This window comes from Cryptotermes secundus, unplaced genomic scaffold (assembly GCF_002891405.2).
Source record: "Cryptotermes secundus unplaced genomic scaffold, Csec_1.0 scaffold72, whole genome shotgun sequence".
NCBI lineage: Eukaryota > Metazoa > Arthropoda > Insecta > Blattodea > Kalotermitidae > Cryptotermes > Cryptotermes secundus.
Window position 1 is genome coordinate 174,969 of NW_019730103.1, and position 21,969 is coordinate 196,937.

Here is a 21,969-nt window from a genome sequence, read left to right on the forward strand (position 1 = left end):
ACGAAACACTTGCGATCATCTACCAAACTACAAGTCCAAGTCACATTGCGACTGACGGTCAGTCAGTCGGTAAGTCTTGGTGTCGAGCTCCATGTGGGGCTCATGACCAGATGTTTATTAGTGTTTGGCATTTACGGTCGTGATTTTGTGGGGCGCCCTCTCTGACGAGAGGTCGGGTCTACCTTTTGTTTATGCTGCTGGCCCTTGCCAGTGCAGCCTTTCTCGGGTCTCAATCCCTTGGGACTCAAGACCATGTTTTACCGTCTCACATTTGAGACTTCCCTTTTTGTCGCCTCTTACGACTCGCAGGGTCACGGTGGAGGTATCCGACCCCGCCTCCACACGGGCGCCAAACTACATGTCGCCACATCCCAACTTTATTTCAGTTCCTTCATTAGAATCAGCCCAGTTACAATTCACATTTTTTATGGTATTTTTTTTTTCGGTGACATTTTAATGTTCTCGTCCTGTTTATGTCAACATTTGCAAGTAGTTTTCTTCGTCCAAAATTTGGTATGTATTTCTTGTTTCCCTCTTATACACAGGATCGTCCATCCCGTTCATTTATTTAATCGCCCTAAGAATACTAAGCGAAGACTGCAAATTGTGATACTGTTTGTAGGTTTCGTACTTTCGCCAGTTATTTCGTTTGTCGTCGGGCAAAACTTTTTCATTTTCATGCAGAAATTTAATTGAACATTTTCATAAATATTTGGACGTCTGGCCCCTTGATACTTCTTACCTGTAGTCCGGTGTTGAGCGACAGCAGTCTGGTGTCGCGGCTAATGAATTACGCACTTATGGTGCGGACATTAATGCTCTCTGGCCTGTCGCATTCCAACCCTCGAGCCTTGTGGTCGTCTCTATACCTATTTATTGCTTTCTTTTTTGTCTTTGGAGCATTTGTTATTGTCAAGGGTGCGAGAGGGAAGACGTGAGAAGGTGGTGTAACGTTAGGACTGATGTTGGACTTGTTTTTGCTCACGAATTGATAAGCCAGTGGCCCCCCAAGAAACATAAGTTAGGGAAATACTTTCGTAAGTGTAGGTTTTTAGATACGAAGTAACTTAGCTGTGCTTAACCCTCTTCATGTCGTTATATAAAAGAGATTATTCACCCAGAAACAGCCACTCCTGCTATGAATAACGCCGCTGTTTAACGGTGTCAGTGAAAGTATACTCCTCTGCGTTTTTAGTTAGTTATTTGAGGCGTTTAATCAGTGTAAGTCTGAATGAATACTATACAGACCAGAGAATGGTTGACGTGTGTCTCTTTTCTGAGTATTTGCATAGCTGTTATATGTCTTTTTCATACCGTAGTAGCTTTGACGTACTTGTGGTCTAGTTGTCAGTTCCTGGCTACAGATCCAGAGATCCCGGGTTCTATTCCCACCGCTACCAAATTTTCTGAGAAGTAGTGGGTCTGGAACGGGGTCCACTCAGCCTCGTGAGGATAATTGAGGAGCTGTTTCAAGGTAATGGCGACTCCGGTCTAGAAAACCGAGATTAACGGCCGTGGCGATTCGTTGCGCTTACCACGCGACACCCTCTATCCTCAGAAGTTGGTACTACTCCGACAAGCTGCGGTCGCTCGGTCGGTATAGTTCGCTTGCGGACTACAGCCACGGAGTTTTTTTTAACACATGATATCGAAACTGTGCCGTCTGACTGATGAAGATGTAACTTCAGTCGCTGTTTTAGACGGAGGGATAAGGAAACCAGGTAAGCACGTGGAAGGAACAAAAGAAATGAAGAAAATGAGTGAATGATGGAGATACCAAAGAAGTTATCTGCCTATTGAACTTATACGGGGTTTCCCCCTCGTATTTATATAAAAGGAGTTCTCTTGCACATGCGCACGGAGAGCGAAGTGGACGTTCTTACCTTCTGTGCCAGATGGCGGTGACTGCTCAGCACCCTGCCATCAGGAAGAGACAGCCTCTCCCCATTTGAAGCTGGAGGGGTCTGGACGTGGTGGCGTAAATATGAAACCCCCGTGTGTTGGAAATGGAGCACCGGGCGCACAGCCCATACCCGGCTTTTTCTTTACTTTTACCCACTTTGTAAATGGCTTTCGGTTTAAGTTAGCACGTAAATAAATAATAATTTATTTGAAACATCGAATTAGCCCGACATTATTATTTGTTTACTTGTCTGCATTAATGGGTTTTCCCTCCAGTGCTTGCCTGTGATTTGTCTTTGACTTTATGTTATAATTGTCCATAATGTAATTACTTCAATCTACGCTGTGCTCTGTCTGTAATTGGCCTTGGGCTGTTGTCTCGGCACATAAATAATAAGGAATTGAACTTAATTGAATTTGCTGCTATTGTGAAACTGTGTGTCCGTCTTTGAGAACAGTTTCGTTTGGTGGCCCATGTGTTTTTTCTGTCGCCTGGAATTTTTCAAACATAGTGCCCAGTATTCGCCATATTTGTAAGTTTAAACACTCAGAGATGGCTTATGGAGATATTACACAACACCTCAGCGTACCACCAATTTACTGCTTCGTTGTGCTTGAATTCTTCCTCTGGTCAAATTCCGTAGGGTGAATCGAATGTTTGGACACATCCTAAGGTCATAAATTTCGAATTGTAGTAGGCAACAAGAGGCCGGACACGTAAGGTTGGAGTTGCTGATGGTAAGACAAATTCTAAGCCAGAATTACTGGGTTCTTGGACTTTGTCTATCGTCCAGCAGGTTAACTTTTTCTAAGGGACCCAACAGAATAGGTGTTCCCTCCTCGCCTGAGGATGGAGACAGATCGAGTTTCCGAAACGTTATGTTCACTACTTTTAAGGATGGTGGACGATGTTAAAGACCGCCGTCGGAACCCTTTAGAATGCACAAATTCTAAGGTTACACATTTCGAATTGTAATACATAACAAGAGGACGGACACCTAAGGATAATATTAGTAAACGTTACACTCTGCATATTTAAAATGCATTTTAACCTGCATTTCGTGAATAGCGTGAATTAGGCACATCAAGCGGATCGCCGTTCTTGATTAGGATAAGCTCTGTGGTTGTTTCAGCTGTGCATAGTTTGATACTGTTTGTATCAGCTCCATTATCTGGTACAGTGAGTACATATAACTTTCCAATAGTGAGCCCGTATGTTTTGTTGTCGTTTAGTAGAATACTCGTAAATACCACGGGAACTCTGTAGCGTAGTTGGTTGAGGCACTATGCTACAAGCCGGAAGGTCGCGGTTTCGAGTCCCGATGAGATGGATTTCTTTTTTCAATTTACCTAAGTCTTCCAGCCGCACTATGGCCCTGGGATCGACTCAGCCTCTAACAGAAATGAGTACCAGGAATCTTCCTGGGGAGTAAAGCGCGGCAGGCGCGTAAGGCTGACAACCTTACCTCCATCTCTGAGCTGATTGTGTAGACAAAATGTGGAAGCCTCGACATCTCACAACTGTATGGGCTTTCACGGCCTGTTACAGGGATAGCTTTACTTTTACTCGTAGATCCCTGTTAATCGTCCTAAAATTGAGGTTGAAACCATTGTGTTCCTTTTAGAAGTAATGGAAATCCATGAGATACAGCAAGTTAGAGGCTTGTTTGATAGTTCTGCAGTAGTTCGAGGACGAATTGTTGGGCAGGGTGGCGAGAGCCAGTCGTGTCGCGGTCTCCAGTGTTTCTGCAGACCTGGCTGTAACTGTGACGTAACATTTGCGTTTTGTCCCGTGCCCATTTGAGGGGCCAGTTTTCTGCCATTAATTGTGACGCATGGAGAATGGTTGGCAATTCACGACGGAGGAAGACGCGGGTGGCTTGAAGTCAAAGAAACAGGAAGTTGTGAGCGGAGACATTGCCATCTGCAGGAAAACGGAATCCGCAGGCAACTGCGTAACGGGGTTGTTCCTTTCTGAATGCTGCCTGTTTCTAGCGTCTAATTTTAGAGTTTTGGTTACTTCACTTCCCCGTGTGGCTTCTTCTTATTTACAGCGCATCTCAGTTCCAGCAGGAATTAGGATTATGTTTAGGGATGCCCAAAACCTTTTAATTTGCACGGACAGTCTTGAAGACGTTTGCACCTTCAGGACTGGCCCAGGAATTAAATCGTTAACCGTTGCATGGCGACATAAATCATATAACAGTTTATACACGAATCCCATTTTTGGGTTATATTATTTTGTATGTTCCTAAACTAGAACTGCTTACATTTCTCTGTTAGGTAGGCGTCACTCACAAACCGTTTTAACCTTGTGTTGACCCCCCCCCNAAGTAAGTACTCCCGCACATAAAAGGTAAAGCGGTCCCTGTACGTAACTAATTAAGCACTACGTCATGAAGGCGTATGGGGGAGTGGATGTGACCTCGGCTGTAGCTGGAGGCGAGTGGCCAGCTTCACGCTCTGGCCGCGTTGCCCCCGGATAACCCCCGATACCCATTGGATAGGAGGGTGAGTGGGCCCCACGGCTGGTATGGACAACATGGAGAAGAGATAACTCTTGACCCCAGTAGGACTCGAACTCCAGCCAGTAGCCACTCACTATACCGAGTATGGAGTGGTATGTGAAATTTAAATTTCTGTTGGCACTCATTGGGATGCCATAGTGTCTTGTGAGTGCTGCGCTGTGCTTTATAATTTTACCTTGACCTTTTGTAAACAGATTAAAAGTGCAGTTGCCTTTGTGGTTAATTAAGTACAATGCAGTGAGGACTGGAGGTATAACTCCATGCAGTCTTATCCTTGACACTAGATGGAGGTTGGTTGGACTGGAGAGCCAGCCTGGACATTGCAAGAAAGGGAAGAATTTTGTAATTGCTGGGAATCAAATTTTAGTAGTCTGTTTACTGTGGAAACTAGTAAAAGGGGGAACCCATACAAATTATCATTATTATCAAATAGGAGTACAGAATTGCTACGATACATCATATTAGAAATAATCCGGTTGAACCCAAATCTGATTTGTAGGTAACTGATAAACTTAAATGTTGCAGGATCTCGAGTTCCATGGGGTCATGCGGTTTTATTTCCAAGATTCCGGCCAGAAGGTTGCCACCAAGTGTATCCGTGTCGCGTCTGATGCCACGTCGCAGGCCGTCATTGAGACACTGATTGAGAAGTTCCGTGCAGACATGAGAATGCTCTCGTTACCTGAATATGCCCTTTATGAGATCCATGAAAATGGAGGTAAGTAACAGACTTCTGTCACAGATCTAGCTGAGATTCGTGTTTTTCATTCTTGCATCTACACCCAACTATTTTTACAGTTCTCTTTCTGTATTATATTTTGTATGTCTGTGGGTTGGGTCATGTGAGGACCTGTTTATAATTGGTCAGTTAATTAATAGTTATTATAGTATACTGGAATGATAGGAAGTGTAGTTTGCTACCAGAATTGGGAAAGTGCAGTCTGAAGCAAGGAAATTGTATTCAGGCGTTGTGGGCAAGATACCAGCATACAGAGATGTTGAAACTAAGATAGAAATCATAAGGCCACGAACAGAATTATGGCAATTTACAGTAGAGGCAGACGTAACACGGGAACAACTATCTAAAGAATACATAGAGATTTTAAGCTTCATTTTCCGCATTGAGGCTAAAATATAGTGTTTTTAATGGATGAAATAAAATTATCTGGCTCAAGTAGTTAATGAATCAGGTATTCAGTCATTAATTGTTTTTTAATTTGAAATTTTTGAAGTGAAGGCTTACGCAGGGCTGTATTAATGTTCACCTCCCAATTTCCAAGCTTCAGACTCTTTGAATCCTCAGTGTCACATTCTAATATCTGTTGTGGGAAGCACTAATTTTCAATCGAAGGCTCGTACTGTCAGATTCCATATCCTGTTATCCAGAACACTTTCTGCAGCAATCAGCATTAGTTTTATTCTGTCAGTGCATGTTCAAAACAAAATGCCTTCATATTATGATACGCGAGTCTCTTTATAGATGAGCGACGACTGGGTATGGACGAGAAGCCGCTGTTGGTACAGCTTAACTGGCACATGGACGATCGAGAGGGCAGATTCCTGCTGAGGCGTATAGACGATAAAACCAATGTAAGCAAGGCAGCCTACTTACTTACATGGTGTCACTATCCTAATGTTTGTTGCGTGCCTGTCGCTCCTCTGTAAGCAAGATGCTAATGGCATGTTGGTATGTAGAGGAGATCTCTTAGTGAAGTTGATATGCAGCAAATGGTATCACTGGTGAGTTGCATGTGACTGCATGTAGGATTGTGAGGAGAGGAGATTATAGTACTCGTAATTTGATATCAGTGATAACATGGACTGATCTGTACTAAAAGTGCCCATGACTGCGCATCATACCAGTGTTGCAGTGTTACAGTTGTAAACTGAAATTGAGTAGTGTCAATAAAATGGTATTTATGCCTCTTGTTTCCTCAGTCCTGTTCTAACAGTTTCTGTATGCAAAGATACTTTTCTAGTACATTGTTAGCACTTTTGCAACCATTGTTTTCCTGCTTTGTGTTCAAATATAAGAAGCGTGTAACCATGACCCATGGACACTGCAGTCTTGTCATAAAATCAGAAATGTCTTGACATTTTAAGGATGTAATATGATGTCCAAAATATGTAAAACATATTAAGTCACATGTTTGTAACAGCTGGACATAGTATGACTGCAGATGTTCTATTTGAAATTCATGGTATTACATGTCAGATGAATGCAACCGTAAATAATATTCTTCTAGTGACCTTGTGAAAATCAAGTCCATGGCTAAAAGGAATTTGTCAGAGAAAATTTGCTATAAAATTTGGAAAGGGCTTTTATATTTCTGGCCATGAGTGTTTCTTCTTCTTATGATGAGCTATAAATAGTAGTATTTCAATTCAGTCTCAGCATTAGCACATATCTATAGGTTTGCTGACTTTGTGCTGCTTCATGTAACTTGTTTCATTGTCACTTCTTGTCTTGTTTGCATTTATGATATTGAAGTGGTGCACAGTCATGCCATAGGCTGACATAATTTTCATGAAAACTGAAAGTATTGTGACATGACGCCTGAAAGTCGGAATAGTGGAGCCAGAATTATCCTGTTAAATTTAAATGTAATTCTTGTGGTGGGTGTATGGTCATTCCTCATGTAGGAAGGGTTTGGCAGATACCTGTCTTGTGCAACATAGGGTAAGTTTTGATTGTCTGTATGGTAAAATTATTCATGTGCAGATCCTGCGTGTGACTTTTTGTGTGAGAACATTTTTGTCAAGTAGTGTAACATGCACTTCACAAACTTGAAATAACTTTTCTTTCTCTTTTTATATTATATTAGTTTGCTCGGAGCATAAACGTAGCAGTGCTGCTGAAAAAGAAAAGTGTTAGAAAGGAATGAATTGATGTGCTTGATAAACTAGAGTGTGATGAGAAGGCATTTTTATATCAGTGACTCTCTGTTAGAATTGTGAAATGTAGTCAGGCAGCCACTAGGGCCAGTGTGGAAGCTAGTGCACTGAACTGCACCTGTGTATTCCTCTAAGAACGAGCATTGCCAGTAGCCATACAGTATTAAGTACTAGTACACAATATACTTTCTTTGTTATGACCATGTTTCACTAATTTCTGATGTTTTGTTGTCTATAAAGTAGGTGTAAGTAAAAACCAGTTCTTATAGTATATCTGTAGGCACCATATTAGTCTTTTTGCAGCTTTAAGCTTTTGGAGAAGTATGTTTCTGATACCTTTACTCCTTATTTCCCAAATGTCCAAGCCCTCGAACTGCATGGTTTGGTATAAATGGTATAATTCAAGAATACGACCCTGATGTTAAGCAAGGGATTACTGTGCATTTATAAACGATTTCAGTCAATACTGACTTTGTTTCTTGCTGTTAATATTTTGATTAAAAGTGAGACTTCCTTATGTTCTTCAGGTACCCGCAGTTGGGTTTCAAGATGGGGGCTCCAGCTTCAGACGGAAGTTATCAAAACGTGAGAAGAAGCAGCTGAAGAAACAGGAGAAGCTCAACAAACTTAAAATGAATGCCCCAACAAACAGCGAAAATGACGGTGGTGTTGCAGGGAAACTGTACACAGGTACATGCTTATTTCCTGCAAGCAACAAACTCCATTGAGCAGAGTCGCTCTTGAGAAGCTAGTAGTCTCTCAGCTGGCCGAGAAATTTGCTTCATTTATGAAACCCAAAGGTTCATTACTGTGTTTCTGAGAACCTGCCACTGGGGCATGTCCTGAGCCAGATTAATCCAGATCTAAAATGTAACTGTCTAAGAGGAAACAAAAATCCTGTGGGTGTTACACTTAGTGTTTTTGCCTCGGTCCGGTCCGATGTGTTGTGCAGACGTTCACTACAGACAATATTCAATCTTCATCTGAGGGGAGGGGGGGCCACTGGTCTGCTCGGTCAGGGTGCCTGTACTGAAAGGCCAATCCAAATTCTTGTTCCTGTTGCCCTGCAGCGCTAAGGGGGTTACACACAGACAGATAAGAGGATAACCTAAAGTAGGCTAAGATGAAATCTTAATTTATATGTTGCTTGTTGTGAGTTTCAAGATGTTTGTGTTATACATATTTGTATTTGTATTTGTAGGTCGTTGTCATCATTAGTCTAGTGATGAGATCTGTTCTTTATTCATCTGTGTTACCCTTCATTACCAGTAATCTTTTCAGATTTTCTCAGTATTTATGTAATATTTTATTCACTGGTGGCATTTACCTTCAGAAGAGTGGGGTCATCCCCCAGCGTAATCTGGAAATAGATTTTCCTCTGTTCTTAATAAAACAGATTTTTTATGGCTATTGTGAACTTGTCTTTTACCTCTCCCTTTTCTCCCCCTCCCCACCTACGCCATTCTCTCAGCGTGTGGTCATTGCTGTAACCAAACTGGCTTTTTACTTCCCATATGTGCAAAGTTGGGGGTGTTGATCCATGAGACAAACTCAAAAGTAATAGAATGTTATCTGGGGTGGTTATTGTTCAGTTATGTCATCACTTGCTGCCTGTGAGTTTGAATGTAGAGTGCCACAGGCACAATCTGCCTTTGTGTTTTTGAGGGTTGAAACCTGTAGATAAAAGCTTGGGCACCTTAATGATAATGCGCAGTTAATTGCTTTTTTTAATAAAATGAAGGGAACTGTAAAACAGTGGTACATGTTGTGGGCCATGAACACCTTGAGCTGAGATTTTTGTAACACAAATGTTCTAAAGTAGGTAGTTTCTTAATAAAGGTAAAACTTCAGTTACCAGGAACTCTATGAAATACTGACGAATAGCCCTGCATATTGCTTATGTCAATGTGGGTTCTGAATCACTGCATACTTTCTCTCTATTGGATGAAGTTGTTACAGAAGTAATAAATTGCTTGTGGTCTAAACCAAAATTAAAAATGAAGCAGTTAGGGCCACATCATCCTGCAAATTCTTATTGTGTAAATAGAGCAGTGAATGAACACCGTGAAAACAAGGGCCAAGAAATTCTCAGATGTATGGAAGAAAAGTGTTTCCCACTAAAAGTAAGAACTAAGTGAACTTTGACATTCACTTTAGAATGTAGTAAGATCCAGGCTATCTGAACAGAGAGACATGTGTGAAACACTAATGACCAGCAGTTGAGTTATCCTCCACTCCCCCATACGCCTCCATGTTGTAGTGCTTAATGAGTTAACCACAGGGACAACTTACCTTTTACCGCCAGGTAATATTCTTGTGCTGCCACTGATTCCGTGCATAACTTTTCTGCTGTGGCGATATCCTGTTTAGAACCTTTCAGCCGTATGTCTTGTTTCCGATACCTATCAAAAATGCCTTATTTGTAGAATAAAGCATCGTCATTTTGTTGAACTTTTACACTGATGAGGGAATATTGATTGATGGTAGAAAATGAAATGAAGAAAGGAATATTTGAATTTACAAAGAAAGGTCTGATAGGATAATTGATAAAGGTATTTAATACAGTAATTAAGTCAGATGTTTAAAGATAGTTGATAAACTAATACATGTGACGATAATGATGACTCTATCCAAATCTTTATGAAACACATTCATTCATTCATTCATTCATTCATTCTTTATTTTTCCATATATATATATATATATCCGTACAGGTTAACAAACCAGGATGTGGAAGTAGTCCTTCTGAATACAGATACATCAACATGCATACGCAAAATTGCATGAGTCAATCAAACAAAGACACTTACATCAATCTATAAATATAGATAATAATATTATAGGGCAAAAGAATTTAATAAGATTTCATTTAATAGACATACTTAAAAAATAACCTGCTATAAAACTTGTATTTACACCGTTTCATATAAAATACCCATTTAACTAAAACAAATACAGTCAAAAATTACACACCTATGACCCATTATGTTTATAACATCAGCATCATAATTAACTCCATAAATCCATACAGTATATGCTTGAACACATTTAAAACTGTTAAAATTCTAATTTCTATATTCAACAGAGATATGAATTGGAGGTGCGTGCTTCAGTGGAAGAGTGACATTGAAGTACAGGGAGTGTCTCCTATTGTGAGAGTGTTCGTAAATTGTGAACCTTTAAGATATATTTGTGCAGAACTTTACTGATAATCCAATTTCAACTGATGGGTTTGAATTACAAGAAAAGTATTATTGGAAACTGAACATACTTCTCATATTTTCAGAACTTCCAGAGACCAGTTTCACACGCTCCATTTCAAATCCTGAAGCCGTCATGCGACGCCGTAGACAGCAGAAACTTGAGAGGAAGCTTCAACAGTTCCGTAGCAAAGATGGAGGGCCAGACACAGGAGGCACGTTAAAGATCTATGGGGAGTCTCTTTGTCCTGATGTTCCATACAAAACATTGCTCTTATCTGTGCGTGATACAGCACAGCAAGTTGTGAAAGAAATGCTCACAAAATATGGGCTGGATAGAGAAATTGACCCCCACAACTACTGCCTTGTGCAGGTAAGAATCTGCATGTACTGTGTTTCTTGTTGCTGGAGGTGATATATTCACATAACAGCTGTGGTTACCTCTTTCTTATAGCAGTGAATCCTCATGCATTTCTTGTGATACTGGGATAACTGCCTTTCCTTCATGACTTCAGATATTGTGACATGATGGCTGAAAGCTGGAACAGTAGAATGAATAGAGGCGGTCAGTGCTAGGCAGCGGCACAGTAAACACGATTGTGCCGCAAGAGATACTGACAGCAACAGAGGATGTGGTTTTCTATGTGGCCTGCAAAATGGCTATGTAACCACCAGCAGCAGCAGTAGTCAGTCAGTCATGGGTTGCAAGTGAACAGTGGCATTTCATGGTTGGCTGTGAGGAATTTTTGTTGTTAGCAGCTGCTACCTAGCAAGGGCTTGGCAAATGGGAGACTTTGTATTTGGTGTAGTTTTAGTTATTTTTACAGCATGTAAATTAGTGAGGGTGTTGTAGTCATTTGTAGGTAAGAGTTATAAGCACCAATAAATCCAGTTACCAATACAGACCTCATGTCTTGTCACTAACAAATGACAATATAAATGATTCAAATTCATTTTGGAGATGGCTGAGGGACATATTTGTATGTATTCATGACATTGCTGTTAAATGCCTGATTGCATGGCTGTATGATGTTTATGTTTTACTGTTCATTGCTTTTGAACAGAAAGTTTCTCTTAAAAATTGAATGCATTGGGAATAATTTTGCTTGTACTGGTTGTGAAACTTGTTCTCTTACCACAATGAAGACTATAGATTAGAGTGGAGAAAATGTAATGAGGAGCTTTGTAATATAAATAGGGTGAACAGGTTGAGGATGACATTAATGGGACATGTAGCATGCGGGAGAGAGGGGAAGTGCATACAAAATATTATTCAGGAAATTGAGAAGAAGAGTCCATGAAAATGATATGTGTATAAATGGGAGGATAATATTAAAATGGATCTGAGATAAATGGGGTGTTTTGGACGTGGGGTGGGTTAATCCATTGATTACCAAACTGCACAATAGAACTCCCTGATAGAAATTTGAAGGTTGCTTTGGGACAAATACAGTTGTACAGTAAAACTGACTCTGTTCCTTGATTAAACTAGTTAGGAATTTCATCTTTACTGTATCAGTACATGGTTCAAATTAAGTCTGATGTGTGAATTTCTTCTTAATATTGTGTGGTACATAAAGTGTGTACGAAGAATTTATTTGTTGTATGATCTGGTTTTGTTTTTAATAAAACTGATTAGAAATCTGAGCCAAATAAAGTAGTTCTTTTCGGTTGCATTCAAAGGTAAATGTTCTGTGATACTGAATATTTTTTCCTACTTTTGTTTTGTGTTATAATAATATTTCAGTATATGTCTTTCTAGAATTTATGTTTATATATTGCTCCATTTTTAAGGGACCTGCTGCTAAGGCTTGTTGGATGGTGAACATTTCTTAAGCAGGAACCTAAATTCAGATTTCTGTGACCCTCACACTCTTTGATTTATTGCTTAAGGCAGATTTTATATTTTTTAATTAGCAAGGGTATGAGAGTACAGCTTGCCAGATTATAATTTTATGCGTGACGAGGTGACAAAAAATTTGACTGGTTAATATTGAAGAAGAGATGAGTTGTTTGAGAAGTGTGCATAATTTTCATTCCTTGCCCTGTAATTTATAGCCACGATTGGCATTGTAACTTATTTTGAAATGTTTGACAAACTTTTTTAGACTGCTGCTTATTATTGCTGATGTGATATAAGGTGATGAGAACTGCTTAACTGTACAAATTACAGTCACAGGTTATTTTTGTAATAGCTCCTCTTTGTCTGCTCCCAGTTTCCTAGAAGCCTCATATATTTACTGAATGAAAATCAAGGAAGTTAAGAAGAAATGTAATGAAGGACAACAGCAAGCCCACTCTCTCCAAAAGAAGCAGCTGCTCCTAGGCAGGAAAGGAGGTGGATTGGTTGTTTAGATTGACCTCTGACAGTGTTATGTTGTAGTATGTTGTCCTGAAAGTGTTCACAATTCTCAAAATGTACGAGATACACCACTAGGCGATCTTGCAGATGAAGCAAAGAAAGTGAACCGCATTGCAGTAACAGACAATGTCCAACAACTCTCAGCGGACTGCCTGTTACGGCTCTGTTCTGTGCCACACGAGTGACATATGCAGTAATACAGAGTCAGCGAACGCTGGCTGGAGATAAATGAGAGCATAGCATCTGGGCGTTCATGTGTCCGTGCATGCGGTTAACTCTGTATTTCCAGTTCTCTAAAGAGATGTTAGGAACTAATTGTAAAGTAAGTGGGTGTGTTTAACCCAGTGTTCTTTTGTGTTCAGTGTGTAAAGGAAAGTAGTTCATAAATACGTGAAATAGAGTTATTTTTTTTTGCAGAGCCAAACTAGGCACTTACCTTGATATAATTATGTTGTGACAGTTTTAATAAAGAAATTGAAATATAGTTAATTAACCAAGTTAATAAACAACTATTTTTCTTAGCCAGAGTGGATCATTTACAAAATCACTAGTTCCAATACTGTTGTTATTAAATGCAATGACATGGTGTCAACTGTAGTACTGTTGCAAGTTATGCTTTTTCATTTTACCGAGTACTTTGAAACAAACTGAGCACTTCAACAGTCCATTGCATTCAGTAACCGTACATGGCTTCCATGTATTTGTTTACTTGTACTGTATTTAATGACTGTCAGGAACTTTGACTGTACAGCATCACATGATCTGATGACAGTGAATAATGAATGGGAGGGGTATTGAAGAAAGTGGTCATGACCAAGTTTAAAGTACTATCCCAACTTTTGTTTGGAATAGTACTTGAGAAGTATGACATGCCTCAGGCTGGATAATCAAGTGCCTCAGCAATGGAGAATGTGGAAGTCTCACACAGGAAACGGAATACATGTCTTATCTGAAAAAAATGAGTATATTACATGGGGAACATCCACATTTGACTGACTGGAACATTCTTAAGAAGTTTTCTGGGGGGAACAAGCAGTTCATACTGGCTGTGTAGTGAAATGTCCTCAAAGTAAAAATATTTATATTGTATTTTAATAGCTAAATGTTGTATAAATACCGTTGAAATTATTATAATTGAATATTAATTGGCAAGAAAAATTTGTCGAACAGTTTACATTGTATTCCTGTTTTGCAGCTCCATTGTTGCTTCCTGTGTACGCTAAATAATGAAGCCATGCAATGAGTTACTTGTGTCACTAATAAACTGATAAATCTGACATTCATTAATGCTCCAGCAACAGTTGATCTGTTGACATGCAAACTGATGCAGCATGACTTGAATCCGTGAATCCGTTCAGTTATTCTCTCATCAAATTATTGTGTATGTCCTTCCTCTCTGTGTGAAAGAGTGTCATATAAATTGCATGACCCTACATTCTAGTTTATGCTTATATGCCTATATTCAGTTATTCTCAGACATGCCATCCTTCAGCGTTAGAAGGAAAATTGAGCTACTTTTCCTGAAGATAATGTTATTTGAACTTCAGGTAAATACAGCAGTACCAGCCGATAACGGGGAGAGTAAAGAATACCATGGAGGAACAAATAACCGTGAATACATACTGGATGATGATGAGTGCCCTCTTGCAATTCTCATGAACCACCCTTCATCACGTGGTGAGTCAAAATTATTTATTTGTTAATAGGGAAACATGTTTGAAGTGATCATATCAACATCTGTGACTGTAGTCATGACTGTAACAAGTGCAGTCTCTCAACTTCGGCAAAGACTTGAATGGTTCTAGCTAATTCTGTTTTGCTTTCTCTCTCTTCAGTGGTAATGTTATAACTGACACAGACCTCACATTGTAGGATGGTATTTGTAACCTGTATTAAACAGAAACCAGTGTATTTCAGAAAATTTCTGCAGTACCAGGAATGTTGAAATGAAAGCCGGAGTAAAACTACAGTATCTGATTTGTTTCATTCTGATCCGTCACACTTAAAATATCATGAAAAGGTAAACAGTTCCGTCTAGTGTGACTGGTGAAGATTTTTCTTATTTCACTTATATATGTCCTCACGTGTAACCATCATCAGAGGGACACTTTTACGTCAATACAGTTGAAAGTTACTATTACAATACATGTTCTGAATGTTAAAATAATACATATAATATTAATAATATACAATTGGGTATAAAATCTAAAGTCTTTACAACAACAGCGGCTGTTCCAATACATTAAAATATTTGTAATTGGTTTGTTAATATTTCATTGGAATTTATGAACCAAATAGGTTTGTGTCGTCCCTCTTATTATTTCTCTTTTTCCCTCCGTCAAGACGACACGAACCTACTTGGTTTGATGACACATGATGATGGCCGGTTGGGGTCAAAACATGTCATGAAAGGGAAAGTGAAAAGAATAAAAACAGTTGCATTGTTGATGGAACTGTACTTATTGTGTGTAAGAGTTACAGTAATGCAACAGGATGCTTAAATAAAATATTTACATATCTTTTACTGTGATGAAGTAACTGTGACTGATAGTTCATACCTGGAGATATTACAGATATTTGTATTGCAATATTGCAAGAAACACCCAGTCTCTTTCAGGGTGGAGTATCTGCACACTTTCAAGGAAACATGAGACCATGTTTAAACAAAACCTCCCCAGCGAATAGTGTTGGTAGGGAAGATCCCACAACATAGTCTTATCTATTTCCTTGATCTAACTCTTGTGTATTTATTTTTCTCTGATATTAAGAGACAAGAGATATGAAGTAAATGAAACCACATGTTGGAAGTACTCGTGTGTATTCAGAGTTTGAGCACATATAGATTGAGTAAACGAATCGTGGCATACCTGCAGACGATAACATTTGGAAGTGTGGGGATTAGCGTAAACTGTTTTGCATGTATTTTAATCCCAGTAGATTCATTATAGATCAGTCAGTATAGTGCCTGGCTCCAGGCTGGATGGCTGAGGAGTCAGGGTTTGATTTCAGACAGTGGCAAGATGTCTTCCTATTCTTCCCTGAGCTCGGGGACACTGGAACTCACCCAGCCCCTCACCCAGTGGATCACAGGGGCTCTCTGCTCCCTCGTATATCTTCTTAGTATAGCGTTTAAGCATAAATAATAAGTTACTTTGGAATGCTGTGTTTGTAGTCAGGTTTCTCATGTACAGTTGAAGAACTGTCAGAACCATGCATCACGTTGACCTTCCTCTTACAAAGTCAAACCTCGTTTTGAATAGCAAGGATTTGCTTGGGGTAGGGCATGAGAGGACAAGTCAGGGCATATGCAGGCTGAAGGGCTCTCAGGGATTGGATCCGTAAGTGGTAAGAGTGGTAGGAAGTAATGAAAGGGGTTGCAGCTGCCTCTTATCATTGATGAAAAGAGTACTCTCAGTTGTTAACTTTGGAACACATTCTTGTGTACACAGAATAGAAGAGAGCATATGTCACAGTTCATGCACGAAACACTGAGTTCGGACGTAGTTGGAACAGTAATATGTGCCACATGTAGAATTGTTTTATAGTCAGGTTGATTTAATGCATTTGTCATGTGTGGAGCAGCTGCATACAAACTCTGCATTCTCTCAGTGAGCGCCACCTAAGTGCTTCCTGCAGAAGCAGAAGTATTTTAACACTTCCTTGGTTCCCAACCCAGGTTCCAAAAGGATTGGTTCATGGGGCCCTTCACCAATTATTCAATGTACACATACTTTAATACGACAAACTAATCATGTTTTGAAACATGTTTGATTAGAGTCGGTATGATGACAGGCTGGATGTCTCGGGTTCGATTCCCTTCCTGTCTCTCGCTTCATGGCCCAACAGCCTTTGGACCTTGGCCACTTTTCCCCCCAGATTCTTAATCCTGTACACAGTGGATAGGACTTTCTTGGATGGGGGATCAGCTCCCTGCATGGCCGCTACCTGCACGCAGGACAACACAGAATAAACACACACACAGACATCCGTGCCTCGGTTGGGATTCGAACTCACAATTCAAGTGTCTTAGCTGGCGAAGAAGGTTCATGCCTTAGACCGCACTGCCGCTGTGATAGGTAGGTTCGATTCCCGGCAGTGAAAAAATTGTTCTTCTCTCCACAGCATCCAGTCCAGCTCTGGGGCTCACCCAACGAGGGTCGTGAAGTTGACCACTCACCTGCAGCTAGTGATGAGGTCAGGAATGGTGAAGCTTTACCTCCACTCCCCCATATGTCTTCATGACATAGTGCTTAACTAATTAAACACAAGGAAAACTTTACCTCATACTGAGGTTTGGATGCCAGGCGTCCACCTCTCACTTAGCCTTTTCCTTTTATACGCGTGGATCGATACACATTTAGGTAAAATGAAGTAAACGTTTTAAGAGGACAGCCGAGTGGGCCTCAAGCCAGCTTCACATTTGGGAGGCCCCATAACTGGCTGTCTCTACTGGTCTTCATGGTTTGTTTCCCATCCTCCAGGTGGAACTTACAGTGCCACATTCCATGAAGGCGCAATATGACTAAAGCGTCGAGTGAATAGCGAAGTGGGAAGGATGTGGAAGGGAGAGTCGTGGCCTATTTAAGGTACTATCCCGGCATTTGTTTGCAGGAACTGAGGAACTGCGTCTAAAACGTCTGTCAGGATATGTGAACGGGATGTAAGTTGACAATAGTATGAGCCGTCGAAACGTTCACTGCTGTCAGTCAGTACGGTGTAGTTAGAATGAAACAGGGCCAATTGCCAGTTAGTGCAAACACCGATCATACCGCCCCTGGCCCTTGCAGCTACTACTCTGACATTTTCCAAGATGGCTATACCCTCTACAAATTATGTTTTCCATGAACATAAAGTACATGTTTTAGGCAAAAAGACAAAATAAAAGGTAGTGCTATCCCTGTAACAGGCCGTGGAGGCCCATAGGGTTGTGAGACGTCGAGGCTTCCACATTTTCTAGACAATCGGCTCACAGATGGCGGTGAGATTGTCAGCCGCTTCCGCCGCCCTTTACCCCCAGTAAGATTCCTAGTACTCATTTCTGTTAGAGGCTTAGTCGACCTCAGGGCCATAGTGCGGCTGGAAGGCTTATGTCAGGTGTAAAAATCCACCTTATCGGGAATGAAATCCGCGACCTTCCGGATTTTAGCATAGTGCCCCAACCTTACGTTACCGCGTGCCCCTTAATGTTTTACGCAGTGAGAGATGCAGGCTTGTCCTGAGACTGAAAGGCCGAGTATGCGAGTTACTGCGTGCGCAACTCGGGAGCGAGCTGAAGGATGGTTATTGGCAGCGAAACACGGAAAACCGTTCAAGTCTGTTGCAAATATTGTGGGCAGAATCCAAACGCTGTACCCTACTCTGCGTGAGTGACGTGTGGCATAGCAGTTGGGTCGCCCCTGACACTCCATGTCTGTGCCACCTCTTAACGTACTGATTGCCCCGTCTGTTTTCGTGTCGCGCCTTGTATCGACTGATATTGACTGAGGCCTTTTCTTTTCGTTTGGTAAGGCATTCAGTCTTGCACGGGAAAGCTTTTCCATGCTGTGTTATTTAGTGATCTCGCTTTCATGTATCTTGGGCAATGAATTTATGTGCAGGCATTCTCCCATTTATGTCGTGCTTCTGTTTTCCGAAGAAAAGTCGCAGAGTGAAAGCACATAAATCGAACATAATGTTTCCCTGTGCCATTGCATTCGTTCTTCGCAGACCCACGCAGTAATCTGCTAAGTCTTTCTCGGTTGGTCAGCACAGTTTGCACTAAAGTGAGCGCTGCTAATGCCAGTCGGTCTGAAGTAAATTGACGACATTAAAATTAAATCGCATTTTTCGAAATCATGCATGATGGGGAGCACTCAGATTTGAAATATTCCTTGATTTGTTTAACTGCCTCCGGGAAGCACCTGTTTCCTTATGTCATTTTGTGTAACTGAATATAAACATGCAGAGCCCTGCAAGGCGTGACCCTGTACGTTCGTAAGGTGTTTCCCCTTCCTGCCTGGCATATTTGCGGACTTCGAAGTCCCTTTAGTATTTGACGATTAATATCCCGAAAGCAACGCATCGAACGTGCAAATAATCAAACCGTTTTGTTAAGCACTCACTTTTGTTTTAACTTCTGTTAGTCTAACCAGCATTTGTTGATAAAAGTGCGCAACGCAAAATTTCTCATATGAACATATTGTCACGTGTATGAGTGACTATACGGGGCTTGGATTGGCAATTCGATTTATGGAATACTTACTGATCGTAACTATAGCGCTGTCGCTAATTCACACACCCAGCACTGCAGCGCACACTAAGTTTTCTGAGGCTGATGTATCTTCACCGGTTGTCGCCTGGTAACGGCTTCCAACGCCGTAGGTTCTTCAGCTGTGTTTACGTCCACTGGCCGGCGGTTGTCTTCCAACTAACAGAACTCCAGTGAGTGCCGAGGTCAAGAAATACGTCGATCTACGTCCACTCCATACGCCTTCATGGCATAGTGCCTAAGCACAGGGACAGCTTCACCTTCATATTATGACCATTAATTTGAATTAGTGGAAACATGTTGCGTAATATAAACATTTTTTTTTCTTTATTACGAATTACAGGAGCCTGATGACAATGTTAGGAATTTCATATTACGATGTTACTGTAATTATGACTAAATTTTGAGAAATGTCTTTTCTTTGTAACCGTGGGTTGCTAGGTTGGCATTGAGACATATGCCGTTTGTGCCTGAAGTCGCACAATGCATGGGGCTGGGGTTCTGGTTTCACGGTCGCTGTATGTTTGAAACTTACGTGACTGCAATGTAGAGTCTGGCACTGAACAGTGAAAGTTCTTGCTTTCTGTATTCCTTTTCATTTGCTGGGTGACCACGGTAATGAACGCTTGTTAGGGCCCCCAGGGAGACGTGGCGACGTGTCTAGCCTTGTCACCAAGTTCTGATACAGCTCCAGTAGTCGACTTTCAAGACTTACTTTCGAAGGGAAAAGAACCATAAGTGGCTATTCATCCTGTTGATTTGTGTGTCACTCCCAAAATAACATGTTAGTCATTTTTACTCTCTTGTGTACCACATAGCTACGGGCTGGACGGCCGGAGCGGTATTGCAGAGGGGGGCGAGATTTTTTTCTCTTCTCTGCAGCGTCCAGATCGGCTTATGGAGAAGTGAAATAATTCTTGTCTTTACCGGGAATCGAACCCCAATTCCTCGGTTGTCCATCCCATAGCCTAGTCACTGTACCGACTAAGGTGTCAGAAGGCAAACGAAACACAGGAGGACGCCCGCATTTAAGGCCTCTTCAAGAGGCCGGAACAGACCACATGAAGGTGGTGATGATTTAATCACGCTGTCAGTTCAAAATGTACGGCGTCAGATGTCAGTATGATACAGAGTAATGGGGTATCAGCGTGTAGAAACCAGCGTGAAGCAGGCAGCAAGCAGAACTGCTGCTTTATACCGATTTATTTTCCTGGCTTCACTTACACCCTGAAGATGGAGGCTGTTAGTCCGAAACGTCAGTCGACTTCCACCGGCCTGCGTCGTGTTACACTCGTATCTCTTCGAATTTATGTTTCTGTCGGTGTCTTCGGTTGGACAGGGAATGTAGCACGCATGAGGGAGAGGAGGAAAGCGTACAGAGTTTTGGTGGGAAAGCCAGAAGGAAAGAGATCACTGTTACTAGTTATGTACGTAGGCAGAATGTTTATTATTAAAATGGGCCTTAGATGTATAGGATGGGATGCTATGATTTGGATTCATCTGGCGAGAAGCTAATCATCCACCTCCATATAGTACTGAGGTTAAGAATGCTGGAGCTATGCCTCCACTTCCATATGTGTCGTCATTATAGCGCGGTGATTAATTAATTAAGCCCAAGAATAGCTTCCCCCCCTTGGCATTACAGCCCCAGTGGGCCTAGACCTACCTCCATGAACTTCTCCGTTCACTTCGGTTTTTCTAGATCATACACATTCGGTAGGACTCCCTGGGCGGATGATCAGCTCGTCGCAAGGCCTCTACCTGTACACAAACACAGAAAAGCGCACACACATATCCATGCCCTGAGTGGGATTCGAACCCACGATCCCGGCTTCCGAGCGAGCGAAGACAGTACATGCCTTAGACCGCTCGGCTACCGTGACCGACGAAGAATAGCTTTACCTTTTAATAAAACCACGTCTGCTTGCATCCATGCCTTTTCAACTTTTCATGTACCAACTTCCTGCTATTTGGCTTTATAACACGGCGTGTAATGGTTATATCATCCTGAAAGAATGTCATAAAGTAATTCAAGAATCCGTGAAATGATTAGGAACCAACGGTCTCGAATAATCAATCTTGCACCTCAGCGGGCTGTGTCATACTATGCACTGTCCTCTAGGGGATGTTACTATGTGCGGTTGGCACTACTGCTTACGTGAGTACCCGTACTTAGTAATCGCAGTCGCTCGCTTCACGAGAGAGAGGGAGGACCGGTTCGTCTGCAGTCTTACGAGGTTGGCGCCTTTTTTCGGTCGAGCTGCCCAGCTAACGACTTCATAATGATGGACTGGGGGATTAGACGTAAGTGTTTAACGATTAATTAAGGCGTTGTTATTGGTTCTGCTTTCTCCAGTTTCGCGTGTTTGCACGGTGGAATCACACCAAGCCATCGAAATGCGTTCCTTCATGATATGCATGTCATTAAGTACTAAAACAGTTCTTTCGTGTTGTTGAATACTTGTTCAGGCTTGACAATTCAAATGTGATAGTTATCGTGCATCGCATTTTCTTGGACAGAACAAATGCATTGTTTGTTGAACACTGGTTGTACTGTCACATTTACAGCGAGTGAACAGTTCTCAAACTGTTCAAGAACCTACATTTCATTTATTTACTTACTTACTTACTCACTCACTCATGGAGCTGAGCCCTTCTTGAGGAGCCGCAAATTCTGCAGCTACTCAAGAATTTCCCAGCATTTTATGGAATCTGAAGGTTCATCACCGTGTTCACAAGAGCCCTCCACTGGTCCCTATCCTGAGCCAGATCTATCCAATCCATCCCATCCCATCCTATCTCTCTAAGATCCATTCTAATATTGTCCACCCACCT

The 21,969-nt window shown here is 41.3% G+C and overlaps 1 protein-coding gene across 8 annotated transcripts in view; it reads left to right on the plus strand.

Moving 5' to 3' along the window:
• LOC111865986 (afadin) overlaps window positions 1-21,969 on the plus strand; it is a 211,199-nt gene that overhangs the window by 80,071 nt on the left and 109,159 nt on the right. For 7 of the 8 annotated variants that reach the window (XM_023854438.2, XM_023854437.2, XM_023854442.2 and 4 more), the window contains 5 exons: window positions 4,956-5,148; window positions 5,911-6,020; window positions 7,853-8,015; window positions 10,612-10,898; window positions 14,435-14,564. In XM_023854438.2, coding sequence (XP_023710206.1) covers window positions 4,956-5,148; window positions 5,911-6,020; window positions 7,853-8,015; window positions 10,612-10,898; window positions 14,435-14,564 — 883 coding nt within the window. Of the gene's footprint in view, window positions 1-4,955; window positions 5,149-5,910; window positions 6,021-7,852; window positions 8,016-10,611; window positions 10,899-14,434; window positions 14,565-21,361; window positions 21,439-21,969 lie in introns of those variants that run through there. The other variant, XM_033752059.1, reaches the window with a different exon arrangement.